Here is a 14906-nt window from a genome sequence, read left to right as displayed (position 1 = left end):
TAACACTTTGTTTAACGTGCCGGCGGAAACGGAACTGCCCGTAACCATAGCAACCGCAAACCATAGCAACGGTTAAACAACTTGAAGAAACACATTTTACCTTTCCAAACGACACATATGAAATAGAAATAAATAATAATAATGAAACCCTTAAGAGAAACAATCTCCTATTTGTAGAACTAAACAAAATATTACATAAATATGCAAACCTTCAGAACAGTTAATATCTAGCATAAAAAATGCAGAAGGCCTTAAAACGCCACAACACTCAGTCACCGTATGTAAGTACCCAAAATAAAGACTCGACATAAATATAAATTCAATCAGATCAGAAACATTAGAGGAAACAGGATTAAAACCCGATGCTAACCGCCCATAGAAAATATATGGGTACGGCTAGTAGCTACTATTAGCAAATAAATTCACTTACCAACTCGGCTTATTATCTTAACATCGCCACACTCTCTCATCGCAACTCAGCCCTGATGGTTGGCACCTATAAGTTTACAATTACTTGTAAAATGTTGGACAACGACAACTTTAAAACATACCAGCTTCAGATGTCCCCAGGTTTAGCCACCGCACCTGGCAGCCATCTTGGAACGCTGGATTATATAGAGCGCGATAGGCTGCAGCGGGTCAGGTGAGCGCCTGTGTTAAACTCGCGAGATTAAACGTGGAAACAGCGCAAGTACTATGAGGGGATGCCATGACAGGAAACACGGCTATTTCCCACCCGTGTTACACACTCGTGACGTGACGAGTATGACCCGGCGGTAAGCCGAGGCATGCGCTAATTATTGTGCTAAACAAGTTTGACCCGGCACTAATTCTAGGCATGCGCTAATTATTTTGCAAAACAAGTTTGACCCGGCGGTAAAACGCGGCATGCGGATAACATAAACCCGGCGGCAATTCAAGGAAATATGGTAGGTTTGCTTGATGGATAGAAATTGTCACTCCATTGTATTCATTTGAAACAAACATTTACGTTATCACAGACTTGTTACCACCGTGTCTAAACATCTTTTGTGTACAGAGGTGGGTAGAGTAGCCAGAAATTGTACTCAAGTAAGAGTACTGTTACTTTAGAGATGTATTACTCAAGTAAAAGTAAGGAGTAGTCACCCAAATATTTACTTGAGTAAAAGTAAAAAGTATGTTGTGAAAAAACTACTCAAGTACTGAGTAACTGATGAGTAACCTGATTGTTTAATGATGACGGCAACAAATAATGCACAAAAACATAAAAATAGCAATGAGCAAATTCAGAGCCAGGAATATCTCTTAAGCAACTAAAACAATATTATATATTAAATAATAATACATTAAAATAAAAAAAGATTAAGGCAAACTGAGCCACAATAACTTAACAGCACCATAGTCTCAGTAGGCATTCATTGACTGATTGATTGATTGATTAAAACTTGTATTAGTAGATTGCACAGTACATTTTATTAGTAGATTGCACAGTACAGTACATATTATTAGTAGATTGCACAGTACAGTACATATTATTAGTAGATTGCACAGTACAGTACATATTATTAGTAGATTGCACAGTACAGTACATATTATTAGTAGATTGCACAGTACAGTACATATTAGTAGATTGCACAGTACAGTACATATTATTAGTAGATTGCACAGTACAGTACATATTATTAGTAGATTGCACAGTACAGTACATATTATTAGTAGATTGCACAGTACAGTACATATTATTAGTAGATTGCACAGTACAGTACATATTATTAGTAGATTGCACAGTACAGTACATATTCCATACAATTGACCACTAAATGGTAACACCCCAATAAGTTTTTCAACGTTAATCAATTACTTAATAAATGACCAAGTCAAGGTGATCTACCTCATATATACATACACACACATATCATATATATGTATATATATATATATATATGTACATCCATTTATATATACAGTATAAAATTCATATTTATTTATTTTGCCGTTTATGTTCACATGTTAAAGGTTTTTTAATGAATATACATCCATGATGTTTAACATATAGATTCCTATCTTTAATGAAGACAAGAATATAAGTTGGTGTATTACCTGATTCTGATGACTTGCATTGATTGGAATCAGACAGTATAGTGCTGATAACGTCCACGTTTTCGAATGGAGGAGAAAAAAAGTTTGTCTTTTCTGTCTAATACCACATGAAAGTCGTTGGTTTTTGGCGTCTTATTTGTCCAGCTTCCATATTCGTTTTTATACACTTTACAAGAAATACATTGGTGGCAAACTCCGTAGTTTGCTAGCTTGTTTGCGCTGGCTTTCGGAGACTCTTATTTTGTTAGCGCAGGCGTGATGGCGCGGCACTTTTATTGTGAAGACAGGAACTGTGCGATCAGTCTTTAGGCTTTTGACGGGAAGTACGGTTGAAATAAAAAGTGTCTTTTTTCCTTTACACTTTTGATTGATTGGTTGGTTGATTGATACTTTTATTAGTAGATTGCACAGTACAGTACATATTCCGTACAGTTGACCACTAAATGGTAACACCCCAATAAGTTTTTCAACATGTCGGGTTCTACGTATGACAGTCACGTGACCGCCTGGCTCTGTTTGATTGGTCCAAGGTCACCAGTGACTGCATGTGATTGGTGAAACGCAGGCATGTGTAGTTCCTACTTAGAATGCGTGTCTGACAAAATCAAAACAAACAAAGCGTGCATTGACAGAGCGATAAAAAAAAAAGTAGCGAGTAGCGACCTGATTGCAGATAAATGGAGCGGAGTTAAAGTAGCGTTTCTTCTCTATAAATATACTCAAGTAAAAGTAAAAGTATGTTACATAAAAACTACTCTTAGAAGTACAATTTATCCCAAAAGTTACTCAAGTAGATGTAACGGAGTAAATGTAGCGCGTTACTACCCACCTCTGATTGTGTAACATAATGTGCATCTGTAGGGTCTACTGCCTTGAGACCAAAGAAGACCGTCAGGAGCGACTGGAGTTTATCGACAAGCAGCTGGACCTCCTGACTATGGACTGTAAGACCAAGATCAAGAAGATCACAGAGGAGGTGGAGAGGCAGGTGAGCAACAATGCACTACAGCAGGCCTGGGCAATTATTCTGTGTTTGGGGGGCCAAATTTAGAGAAAAAAAAGTATATCTATTGTTAGGAACACTAATACAAAACCTCACAATAATGTCTGAATGCTAAAAAGGTTATGACGGACCGCCTTAAAAAATGGAATGGAATTTTCCATTTTTGTAACTAAATGAGACACAGAATGTACATGAAAATAAAGAATGTGGGAATTACAATATTAACTTTGAAGGATAAAACACTGAATATTGACAACATATGAACAGCACACCCCCTTTCCAGCCACATATTTTATGAACGCAAAGGGTAAATAAGCCCCACCTGCAATCTGATACATCCCTAAGCTTTAGAACTTTGTTGTAAAAATCTCCTTAAACTTCTGTCCCTGACACCCACATTTCAGGCTGATACTCCCCACCACACTGCTTGGTGCCTCGTCTGAGTTGACCATGACCATAGTAACTAATTAGATGACCATAGTAACTAATTAGATGACCATAGTAACTAATTAGATGACCATAGTAACTAATTAGATGACCTTAGTAGCTAATTAGATGACCATAGTAACTAATTAGATGACCATAGTAGCTAATTAGATGACCATAGTAACTAATTAGATGACCATAGTAACTAATTAGATGACCATAGTAACTAATTAGATGACCATAGTAGCTAATTAGATGACCATAGTAGCTAATTAGATGACCATAGTAACTAATTAGATGACCATAGTAACTAATTAGATGACCATAGTAACTAATTAGATGACCATAGTAGCTAATTAGATGACCATAGTAACTAATTAGATGACCATAGTAGCTAATTAGATGACCATAGTAACTAATTAGATGACCATAGTAACTAATTAGATGACCATAGTAGCTAATTAGATGACCATAGTAGCTAATTAAATTACCATAGTAACTAATTAGATGAGCATAGTAACTAATTAAATGACCATAGTAACTAATTAGATGACCATAGTAACTAATTAGATGACCATAGTAACTAATTAGATGACCATAGTAGCTAATTAGATGACCATAGTAACTAATTAGATGACCATAGTAACTAATTAGATGACCATAGTAACTAATTAGATGACCATAGTAACTAATTAGATGACCATAGTAACTAATTAGATGACCATAGTAACTAATTAGATGACCATAGTAACTAATTAGATGACCATAGTAGCTAATTAGATGACCATAGTAACTAATTAGATGACCATAGTAACTAATTAGATGACCATAGTAGCTAATTAGATGACCATAGTAACTAATTAGATGACCATAGTAGCTAATTAGATGACCATAGTAACTAATTAGATGACCATAGTAACTAATTAGATGACCATAGTAACTAATTAGATGACCATAGTAGCTAATTAGATGACCATAGTAACTAATTAGATGACCATAGTAACTAATTAGATGACCATAGTAACTAATTAGATGACCATAGTAACTAATTAGATGACCATAGTAACTAATTAGATGACCATAGTAACTAATTAGATGACCATAGTAACTAATTAGATGACCATAGTAACTAATTAGATGACCATAGTAGCTAATTAGATGACCATAGTAACTAATTAGATGACCATAGTAACTAATTAGATGACCATAGTAGCTAATTAGATGACCATAGTAACTAATTAGATGACCATAGTAGCTAATTAGATGACCATAGTAACTAATTAGATGACCATAGTAACTAATTAGATGACCATAGTAACTAATTAGATGACCATAGTAGCTAATTAGATGACCATAGTAACTAATTAGATGACCATAGTAACTAATTAGATGACCATAGTAACTAATTAGATGACCATAGTAACTAATTAGATGACCATAGTAGCTAATTAGATGACCATAGTAACTAATTAGATGACCATAGTAACTAATTAGATGACCATAGTAACTAATTAGATGACCATAGTAGCTAATTAGATGACCATAGTAACTAATTAGATGACCATAGTAACTAATTAGATGACCATAGTAACTAATTAGATGACCATAGTAACTAATTAGATGACCATAGTAGCTAATTAGATGACCATAGTAGCTAATTAGATGACCATAGTAACTAATTAGATGACCATAGTAGCTAATTAGATGACCATAGTAACTAACTAGATGACCATAGTAACTAATTAGATGACCATAGTAACTAATTAGATGACCATAGTAGCTAATTAGATGACCATAGTAACTAATTAGATGACCATAGTAACTAATTAGATGACCATAGTAACTAATTAGATGACCATAGTAACTAATTAGATGACCATAGTAACTAACTAGATGACCATAGTAACTAATTAGATGACCATAGTAACTAATTAGATGACCATAGTAGCTAATTAGATGACCATAGTAACTAATTAGATTACCATAGTAGCTAATTAGATTACCATAATAAGTACTATATAATGCAAAGTCGCAGATTCCAGCCATTGAAATACTCAGTATAGTTGAAGACTTACAGCCGTTAGAAAACATCGGTGCACATCATAATGGCAGCTACACTTTCCATCTTAATGATTTTAAAAAAATATTTGGGAATGTCTGGCGGGCCAGATTGAGAAGTTTTTTTGCATGTGGCCCCCTGGCCTTCATTTGCCCAGATCTTCACTACAGAGCACAGGCACATGTTGTGCTACTAACTCTATTAATCAAATGTAAACAAGAATGTCTACAGAACTATAGGGGTGTCCCGATTCCATATTGATATCGGTTGCATATCCACAAAAAAAAGCCCCAGCTGTTACACCACAGCTAAGCACATAATAGCACACAAGCTAGATATATATACATACGGTAAGTGTCCTTAATTGAAGAATATTGCAGTGCAAAACAGCACATTGCCAATACAAGCAAGTATCAAATAATTATAGTTGCATGGTACTTACACATACAAAATCTACAAGACAGAAGTATTAGAAAGTATCAGGTAACAAATGTGTCCGCATCATTCAATGTACTACATCATGAACTTAACTTAACTAAAGGGGTCCCATTATGCAAAACCAACTTTTTTAAACTGATGGTACCTGTTACTTTTTGGATAAATTACAAAAGTCCCGAAAATTTAAAATCAAACCATGGATGCATTGAGGAAATATTTATAAAATACTTTTGCCTACCTTCATACTTTATATTATCAAGTAATTTGCTTTTCTGACCTGTGGCATTAGTGAATATCTTCATATATGATTGAAATTTCCCTGAAGACCTTTGTGCAACTCCGCCATTGTAGACATCGCTGTAGTCCATAAATTCCTCCTTTTTCTCTTTCCTTTCGTTGTGGGGCAGACTGGCTCATATGTGCACATGCACCCTCTGCTGTTGCCTTTTGTAATACAAAAAGAGTATATATTTCAATTTTATATCTGTCTGTAAACTCCATTTGGAAGTGCTAAAAACTACAACATGGCTGACAAGGGAAAGATGCTGTCGAAGTGGAGGCACATGATTAAGTCTGGACACAAAACGGTGCATCCTGAAGAGACTGTCAGAAAGTGACTTGAAGATGTGTAAAACATCATCTATGCCAAATGTTGAGCAAAGAAGCAGCATTACATTACATCCATTGCTTTCGGTCCCCTAGAGGGGGGGGGTTGCCCACATCTGAGGTCCTCTCCAAGGTTTCTCATAGTCAGCATTGTCACTGGCGTCCCACTGGATGTGAATTCTCCCTGCCCACTGGGTTTGAGTTTTCCTTGCCCTTTTGTAGGTTCTTCTGAGGATGTTGTAGTCGTAATGATTTGTGCAATCCTTTGAGACATTTGTGATTTGGGGCTATATAAATAAACATTGATTGATTGATTGATACATGTTATGTAGACCACAAGGAAGTCTTTTCATGTAGAAAAAAATCACAAATCTCCTTTTAATGAATTATTTTGGCTACTAAGTGTTGCTAAAAACAATTACCACTCCACTCCAATTTAAAGACATTCCATGTAGTTAATAATTATACCTGCCATTGTTCTCTGTGTGACTAGTAACAATTAAAAAATCCTTTATAATAGGGTTGTGGGAAAAATTCTATTCGAATACGAATCGAATCGAATACGTTGTGCGATTCAGAATTGATTCTAATTTTTAAAAAATCGATTTTTATTTTTTTTATTTAATTTTAATTTTTATTTTTTATCAATCCAACAAACCACTACACAGCAATACCATAACAATGCAATCCCATTTTAGAAGCAAAGCTGAGCCAGCAACACTCAGAACTGCAATAAACAGAGCAATTGAGAAGAGACACAAACACCACACAGAACAAACCAAAAGTAGTGAAACAAAAATGAATATTATCAACAACAGTATCAATATTAGTTATCATTTCAGCATAGCAGTGATTAAAAATCCCTCATTGACATTATCATTAGACATTTATAATAATAATCAAAAAGAACAATAGTGTCACAGTGGCTTACACTTGCATGGCATCTCATAAGCTGGACAACACACTGTGTCCAATGTTTGCACAAAGATAAAATAAGTCATATTTTTGCTTCCTTTAATAGTTAAAACAAATTTACATTATTGCAATCAGTTGATAAAACATTGTCCTTTACAATTATAAAAGCTTTTTACAAAAATGTACTACTCTGCTAGCATGTCAGCAGACTGGGGTAGATCCTGCTGAAATCTATGTATTGAATGAATACACAATCCTTTTCAATCAGAAAAATATCGTTTTTGAATCAAGAATCGAATTGAAAAAATCGATATATTTTCGAATAGTGACCCCAAGAATCGATATTGAATTGAATCGTGGGACATCAAAAGATTCACAGCCCTACTTTATAAATATATTTATTGAATAATACTTCAACAAAATATGAATGTAAGTTCATAAACTGTGAAAAGAAATACAACAATGCAATATTCAGTGTTGACAGCTAGATTTTTTTGTGGACATGTTCCATAAATATTGATGTTAAAGATTTCTTTTTTTGTGAAGAAATGTTTAGAAGTAAGTTGATGAATCCAGATGGATCTCTATTACAATCCCCAAAGAGGGCACTTTAAGTTGATGATTACTTCTATGTGGAGACATCTTTATTCATAATTGAATCACTTGTTTATTTTTCAACAAGTTTTTAGTTATTTTTATATATTTTTTTCCAAATAGTTCAAGAAAGACCACTACAAATGAGCAATATTTTGCACTGTTATACAATTTCATAAATCAGAAACTGATGACATAGTGCTGTATTTTACTTCTTTATCTCTTTTTTTCAACCAAAAATGCTTTGCTCTGATTAGGGGGTACTTGAATGAAACAAATGTTCACAGGGGGTACATCACTGAAAAAAGGTTGAGAACCACTGCCAGAGAGGAAGGAATATTTGGGCACCTCACGATTCAAGAGTTAGGATTCGATTAAAAATCCATTATTGATGTATCTTTAATTTATTTATATTGATGCAGTTTTAAATATCTTTTCGTTTCACTAAGTAAGCATTTATCACTTGCAACTTTAAAAAAAACAGTGCATTTGTAAAAAGAAAGAGTTAAATTCATTGAAATGAATGGAAAGTTGGAAGTTATTGCCCTAAAATAAAAGAGCTGGTGAGGTGGCTCGCTGGAATATTCTGTCAAGACAAATTTTAAAGCTGATAACTAAAGCGGTTATCGATAACTGACGTTTACTAATGTATTTTATAATCGTCCATGTCAGAACGGACCATCTATCTGGCTTTTTTTAAATTGTTTTTCCCTATTTTAGGTCACTGCCACTAATATTTGTAATATGGCTCCATCCATTTGTTTTTTTTGCACTCTCTACTCCGAGCCATGTAGAGGGGCCTCTTTTTATTGTTGTGCTCCACTGAATGATCTTCCATGTTTAGTTATTAGTTTTTAAAGAGTAGACAAGTGTCCGCTCCTACATGTCTTAACAGCACAGTCCACATTTTGCCAAACAAACAAATGACTAGTTGACCTTTCTGAGATGATGTAAAAACCCAACAAGGAGAAGAAGTGGCATCCATGTTCTGTGCTTGTGTCCAGGTGTCTAATTGCATGGCCGAAGAAATCCGGAAGCTCCATGTTCTAGTAGAAGATTTTCACATGGACTTCCACCCATCCTCAGTGGTCCTGAAAGTCTACAAGAAAGTGAGTTCCAGCTCTCTTTCAAAAGTTATTTTCGTGCACAATTTCGGTATGCATTGAGGTCTTTTTTGGATGCATCTGGAGAACAAGGTAACTATTGTTACATTGTCATGGTAAAAAGTCCTATTTTTTGTTTGCTAGGAACTCCACCGGCATATAGAAGAGTGTTTGGGCAAGAACATGTCAGAGCGGTGCTCCACCAACATCAGCGGCGCTCTTCAAAGCACACAGGCAGACATGATAGGTACCAATATCCAACCCAGCCCACTGCAAAATAATACACATGTCCAAAGTGTTGGACATATACTTTAAAACAGTTCAAATGTAACAAGATAAAATTACAATGTTGAGTCTAATCACACAAAGATGCCATGCAGGCTGTTTTTTTTCTTTAAAGCTGTCACGGCTCCAAAAATATTCATGAATTAAAATCAGTGTTGTGATGAATAATTGACCTATTTAAGGTTCCGATTACCACACATCAGAAATTCTACTTTGAAATATATTTTTCTGCATATTTTGTGCTTTTTGCCAAACTAAGTTCTCTTTGACAAAAAGACCATAAACAAACAAACCCAAAAAACGTGAAAAATGAATGGACTTATTTTGGATGGATAGCTCTGAAGTTGACTGAGTGTTGGAAGTAAAAAAGAAAATCTACGACTAATTCTTTTAAACTTTTGAGTCGGGCTGTTGCATCGCCAATAATTTTAAGTTTAAAAACTTTCCTTGGTCAAAAAATGATAATAAACTAAAATCAATGCTGTTCGTAATTATTGATTTCTGTTAGGCTCCAATTCCACTTTGAAGTTTTTGGGGAAAACTATTGTACTTTTGGTGTTTTTGCCACAAAAAACGGGTTTGTGACAAAAAAGGACATACTACATAAGAAAATTGCCCAAAGTCTCATTATGGAGAGGAGACCTGAAGTTGATGGAGAGCAGTGCTTCACAAACTGTGGTACGTGGGCTCCATCTAGTGGTACTTCCAGGAATCACTTGATTCAAGTACAGTCTTTTATTTTCCTGTATTCAAACACAGTGTTACTGTTCAAACTGTGTGTAATGTTACAGTGGCCACAACTTTTAAATATACCTGTTGAATTAAACCGCTGTTTGGTTTTTCAATGAGTAATTAGACCTACTATGTTACTGTATTTTAATGCTGGACATTATGGTGGTACTTGGTGAGCCTAGTTTCTTCTGTGGGGGTACTTGGTGAAAAAAGTTTGAGAACTGCTGATTTAGAGATTTAGACGTGTATCGGCTGGGGACATCTCTGCGCTGCTGATCCGCCTCCGCTTGGGATGGTTTCCTGCTGGCTCCGCTGTGAACGGGACTCTCGCTGCTTTGTTGGGTCCGCTTTGGACTGGACTCTCGCGACTGTGTTGGATCCATTGTGGATTGAACTCTCACAGTATCATGTTAGACCCGCTCGACATCCATTGCTTTCCTCCTCTCCAAGGTTCTCATAGTCATCATTGTCACCGACGTCCCACTGGGTGTGAGTTTTCCTTGCCCTTATGTGGGCCTACCGAGGATGTCGTAGTGGTCTGTGCAGCCCTTTGAGACACTAGTGATTTAGGGCTATATAAGTAAACATTGATTGATTTATTGATACACACACAGACATATATATATATATATATATATATATATATATATATATATATATATATATACGGCGTGGCGCAGTGGGGAGAGTGACCGTGCGCAACCCTAGGGTCACTGGTTCAAATCCCACCTAGTACCAACCTCGTCACGTCCGTTGTGTCCTGAGCAAGACACTTCACCCTTGCTCCTGATGGGTGCTGGTTGGCGCCTTGCATGGCAGCTCCCTCCATCAGTGTGTGGATGTGTGTGTGAATGGGTAAATGTGGAAGTAGTGTCAAAGCGCTTTGAGTACCTTGAAGGTAGAAAAGCGCTATACAAGTACAACCCATTTATTTATCTATTTATATATATATATATATATATATATATATATATATGTATGTATGTATTTGTGTATGTATGTATGTATGTATGTGACATAAAACACGTTTTTCTGTGGCAACGTCAGAGAAAGTTGTACATGTAAACAAACTACGGTGCGTTCAAGGACCGCCAAAATTAGTAGGACAAAACGGCGTTGCCAAATTCTCATCAGTCAAGCATGTTTATTATAAACAGTGGGATTTCTAACAATTAGGAAAGTTTGTGTCATGTTTGCTCTTTTACAGAAACAAGATTAAAACACTTTTTTTTTTTTTTTTCTCCACCATTTTTTCCATTTTCATGCATTTTTGAAAAATCTCCAGGGAGCCACTAGGGCAGTGCTAAAGAGCCGCATGCGGCATCAGAGCCGCGGGTTGCTGACCCTCGTTCTAAGGTGGTGCAGCATCCAAAGCACCTGAAGTCTAAATTTGAAGGAACACACCTGTCCAGCAGTGCAGAACATCTCCTGACAGTTCAGCAGATATGATTAAACTTCAGATCAAACTCCTCACTTTTTGTCTGCTCCCTCAGACTAAGAATTATTGTTTGATTGTTGGACTTCTGGGTGAAAGTGTGAATTGTTTTGTGTCCGTGCAGAGGGTCTGAAGCCTCTCCTTCCCAGCCCAGTCAGAGAGCAGGTGGACAAAGTGCTCCCTCGCCAGTGCTTCAGTCTGAGTTATGACCTGGCGTGTGACAAGCTGTGCAGCGACTTCCAGGAGGACATCAGCTTCCACTTCTCCTTGGGCTGGACCATGCTGGTCAACCGCTTTCTAGGGGCCAAGAACACCCGGCGGGCCCTCATGGGCTACAGTGATCAGGTATGTCCACTTGCAACATTGCACACATGAAAAACAGTCAACAAGTACCATATTTTTGGACCATAGGGCGCACCGATGGATTTGTTATCTTTTTTCATACAAAAGGTGCACCGGATTATAAGGCGCCTTATAGGAGTCCTATTATTTTGATTTTTTTTTCTAAATGTAAAATACTTCCTTGTGATCTTCATAACATTTAATGCTGGTTCTTTGCTCAAAATGTTGCATAGATGATGTTTTACACATCATCTTCAAGTCACTTTCTGACAGTCTCTTCAGAATCTACTACTTGAATGACAAAAGAAAACAGATAAGAAGCAGCTTGTCACATAAACCCTCTTCTCCTCCAGATTCCTCGGTCCATGGCACTGACCCCGGTCAGCACCAGTATGCCTCCCTTCCCGCAAAACTCCATGACCCAGGAGGAGCTGATGGTCTCCATGGTGACGGGGCTTGCCTCCCTGACGTCTCGCACCTCCATGGGCGTCCTTGTAGTCGGTGGTGTGGTAAGGACACGCTCTCTCATGACCTCCATGAAATATACACGCATCATGACTAGGGGGTTGCAAAAATCCGGGAATATTCAAAGTTGGAAACTTTCCATTGAAATATATGGGAATAAACATTGAATGCAACACACTAGATCTTGCAGCATGATTATTAGCTCAAACAAGCTGATTTCATGCTAATTCGGTAGAATTTCAACCCTGCACTGTGCATTCCTCCATCACATGCCCAGATAATTCCCAGCATGCTACACATTACAGCAGGACTATTGAGGCCACACTAGTATTTGAGCCCAAGGACAGGTAAGTGTTGATGATATTACTGGGGTAAATATATTTGATGTATGGTATTGAAGTGTAATAGATGTGTAATTGCTTGTTACTGTATGACTGTAGACTACTCCTGCAGACTAGCTGTTCCTGTATTTGTTAAATTCTTTTGGGGCCAATATCTCTAGCTAGCTAGGTTTATGGGGCAGCATGGTGGGGGAGGGGTTTGTGCGTCTGCCTCACAATACATAGGTTCTGGGTTCAATCCCAGGCTCGGGATCTTTCTGTGTGGAGTTTGCATGTTCTCCCCGTGAATGCGTGGGTTCCCTCCGGGTACTCCGGCTTCCTCCCACCTCCAAAGACATGCACCTGGGGATAGGCCCCTCCCACCTCCAAAGACATGCACCTGGGGATAGGCCCCTCCCACCTCCAAAGACATGCACCTGGGGATAGGCCCCTCCCACCTCCAAAGACATGCACCTGGGGATAGGCCCCTCCCACCTCCAAAGACATGCACCTGGGGATAGGCCCCTCCCACCTCCAAAGACATGCACCTGGGGATAGGCCCCTCCCACCTCCAAAGACATGCACCTGGGGATAGGCCCCTCCCACCTCCAAAGACATGCACCTGGGGATAGGCCCCTCCCACCTCCAAAGACATGCACCTGGGGATAGGTTGATTGGCAACACTAAATGGTCCCTCGTGTGTGAATGTTGTCTGTCTATCTGTGTTGGCCCTGTGATGAGGTGGCGACTTGTCCAGGGTGTAACCCGCCTTCTGCCCCAATACAGCTGAGATAGGCTCCATCGACCCCCTGCGACCCCAAAAGGTACAAGCGGTAGAAAATGGATGGATGGAGCTAGGTTTATGTACCACCACAGTCTCATAATGGGGTTAGTGCGTCTGCCTCACAATACATAGGTTCTGGGTTCAATCCCGGGCTCGGGATCTTTCTGTGTGGAGTTTGCATGTTCTCCCCGTGACTGCGTGGGTTCCCTCCGGGTACTCCGGCTTCCTCCCACCTCCAAAGACATGCACCTGGGGATAGGCCCCTCCCACCTCCAAAGACATGCACCTGGGGATAGGCCCCTCCCACCTCCAAAGACATGCACCTGGGGATAGGCCCCTCCCACCTCCAAAGACATGCACCTGGGGATAGGCCCCTCCCACCTCCAAAGACATGCACCTGGGGATAGGCCCCTCCCACCTCCAAAGACATGCACCTGGGGATAGGCCCCTCCCACCTCCAAAGACATGCACCTGGGGATATGTTGCTTGGCAACACTAAATGGTCCCTCGTGTGTGAATGTTGTCTGTCTATCTGTGTTGGCCCTGTGATGAGGTGGCGACTTGTCCAGGGTGTACGCCGCCTTCCGCCCCAATGTAGCTGAGATAGGCTCAATCGACCCACTGTGACCCCAAAAGGTACAAGCGGTAGAAAATGGATGGATGGAGCTAGGTTTATGTACCACCACAGTCTCATAATGGGGTTAGTGCGTCTGCCTCACAATACATAGGTTCTGGGTTCAATCCCGGGCTCGGGATCTTTCTGTGTGGAGTTTGCATGTTCTCCCCGTGACTGCGTGGGTTCCCTCCGGGTACTCCGGCTTCCTCCCACCTCCAAAGACATGCACCTGGGGATAGGCCCCTCCCACCTCCAAAGACATGCACCTGGGGATAGGTTGATTGGCAACACTAAATGGGCCCTAGTGTGTGAATGTGAGTGTGAATGTTGTCTGTCTATCTGTGTTGGCCCTGCGATGAGATGGCGACTTGTCCCAATGCAGCTGAGATAGGCTCCATCAACCCACTGTGACCCCAAAAGGGACAAGCGGTAGAAAATGGATGGATGGAGCTAGGTTTATGTACCACCACAGTCTCATAATGAACCCAAAATATTTCTCGTTAGCCGTGATGCTCATTTTCTCTATGTTAAATCCCATTCATTTATGCTAACAACGTTAGCGATCCAAATGGACCTTTTTTGTGATGTGTAAAGTTGAAGTAGCAAATAGTAAATGAAAAGGTGTAGTTTCCTCTGCCTTCTGTTGTCAGACAAGAATGTAGCTTATAGTTTGATTTAGCATGCTGATTGACTCTTTATTT

The 14906-nt window shown here is 38.8% G+C and overlaps 1 protein-coding gene across 1 annotated transcript in view; it reads left to right on the top strand.

Moving 5' to 3' along the window:
* mfn2 (mitofusin 2) overlaps positions 1–14906 on the top strand; it is a 48975-nt gene that overhangs the window by 26621 nt on the left and 7448 nt on the right. The window contains exons 11-15 of the mRNA XM_061902466.1: positions 2944–3070; positions 9128–9232; positions 9371–9473; positions 11803–12023; positions 12374–12529. Coding sequence (XP_061758450.1) covers positions 2944–3070; positions 9128–9232; positions 9371–9473; positions 11803–12023; positions 12374–12529 — 712 coding nt within the window. The remainder of the gene's footprint in view (positions 1–2943; positions 3071–9127; positions 9233–9370; positions 9474–11802; positions 12024–12373; positions 12530–14906) is intronic.

This window comes from Nerophis ophidion, linkage group LG06 (genome assembly GCF_033978795.1).
Source record: "Nerophis ophidion isolate RoL-2023_Sa linkage group LG06, RoL_Noph_v1.0, whole genome shotgun sequence".
In the NCBI taxonomy this organism is placed as follows: Eukaryota; Metazoa; Chordata; class Actinopteri; order Syngnathiformes; family Syngnathidae; genus Nerophis; species Nerophis ophidion.
Note: the sequence above shows the minus strand (reverse complement) of the source record. Positions and strands in the feature narration are given on the sequence as shown.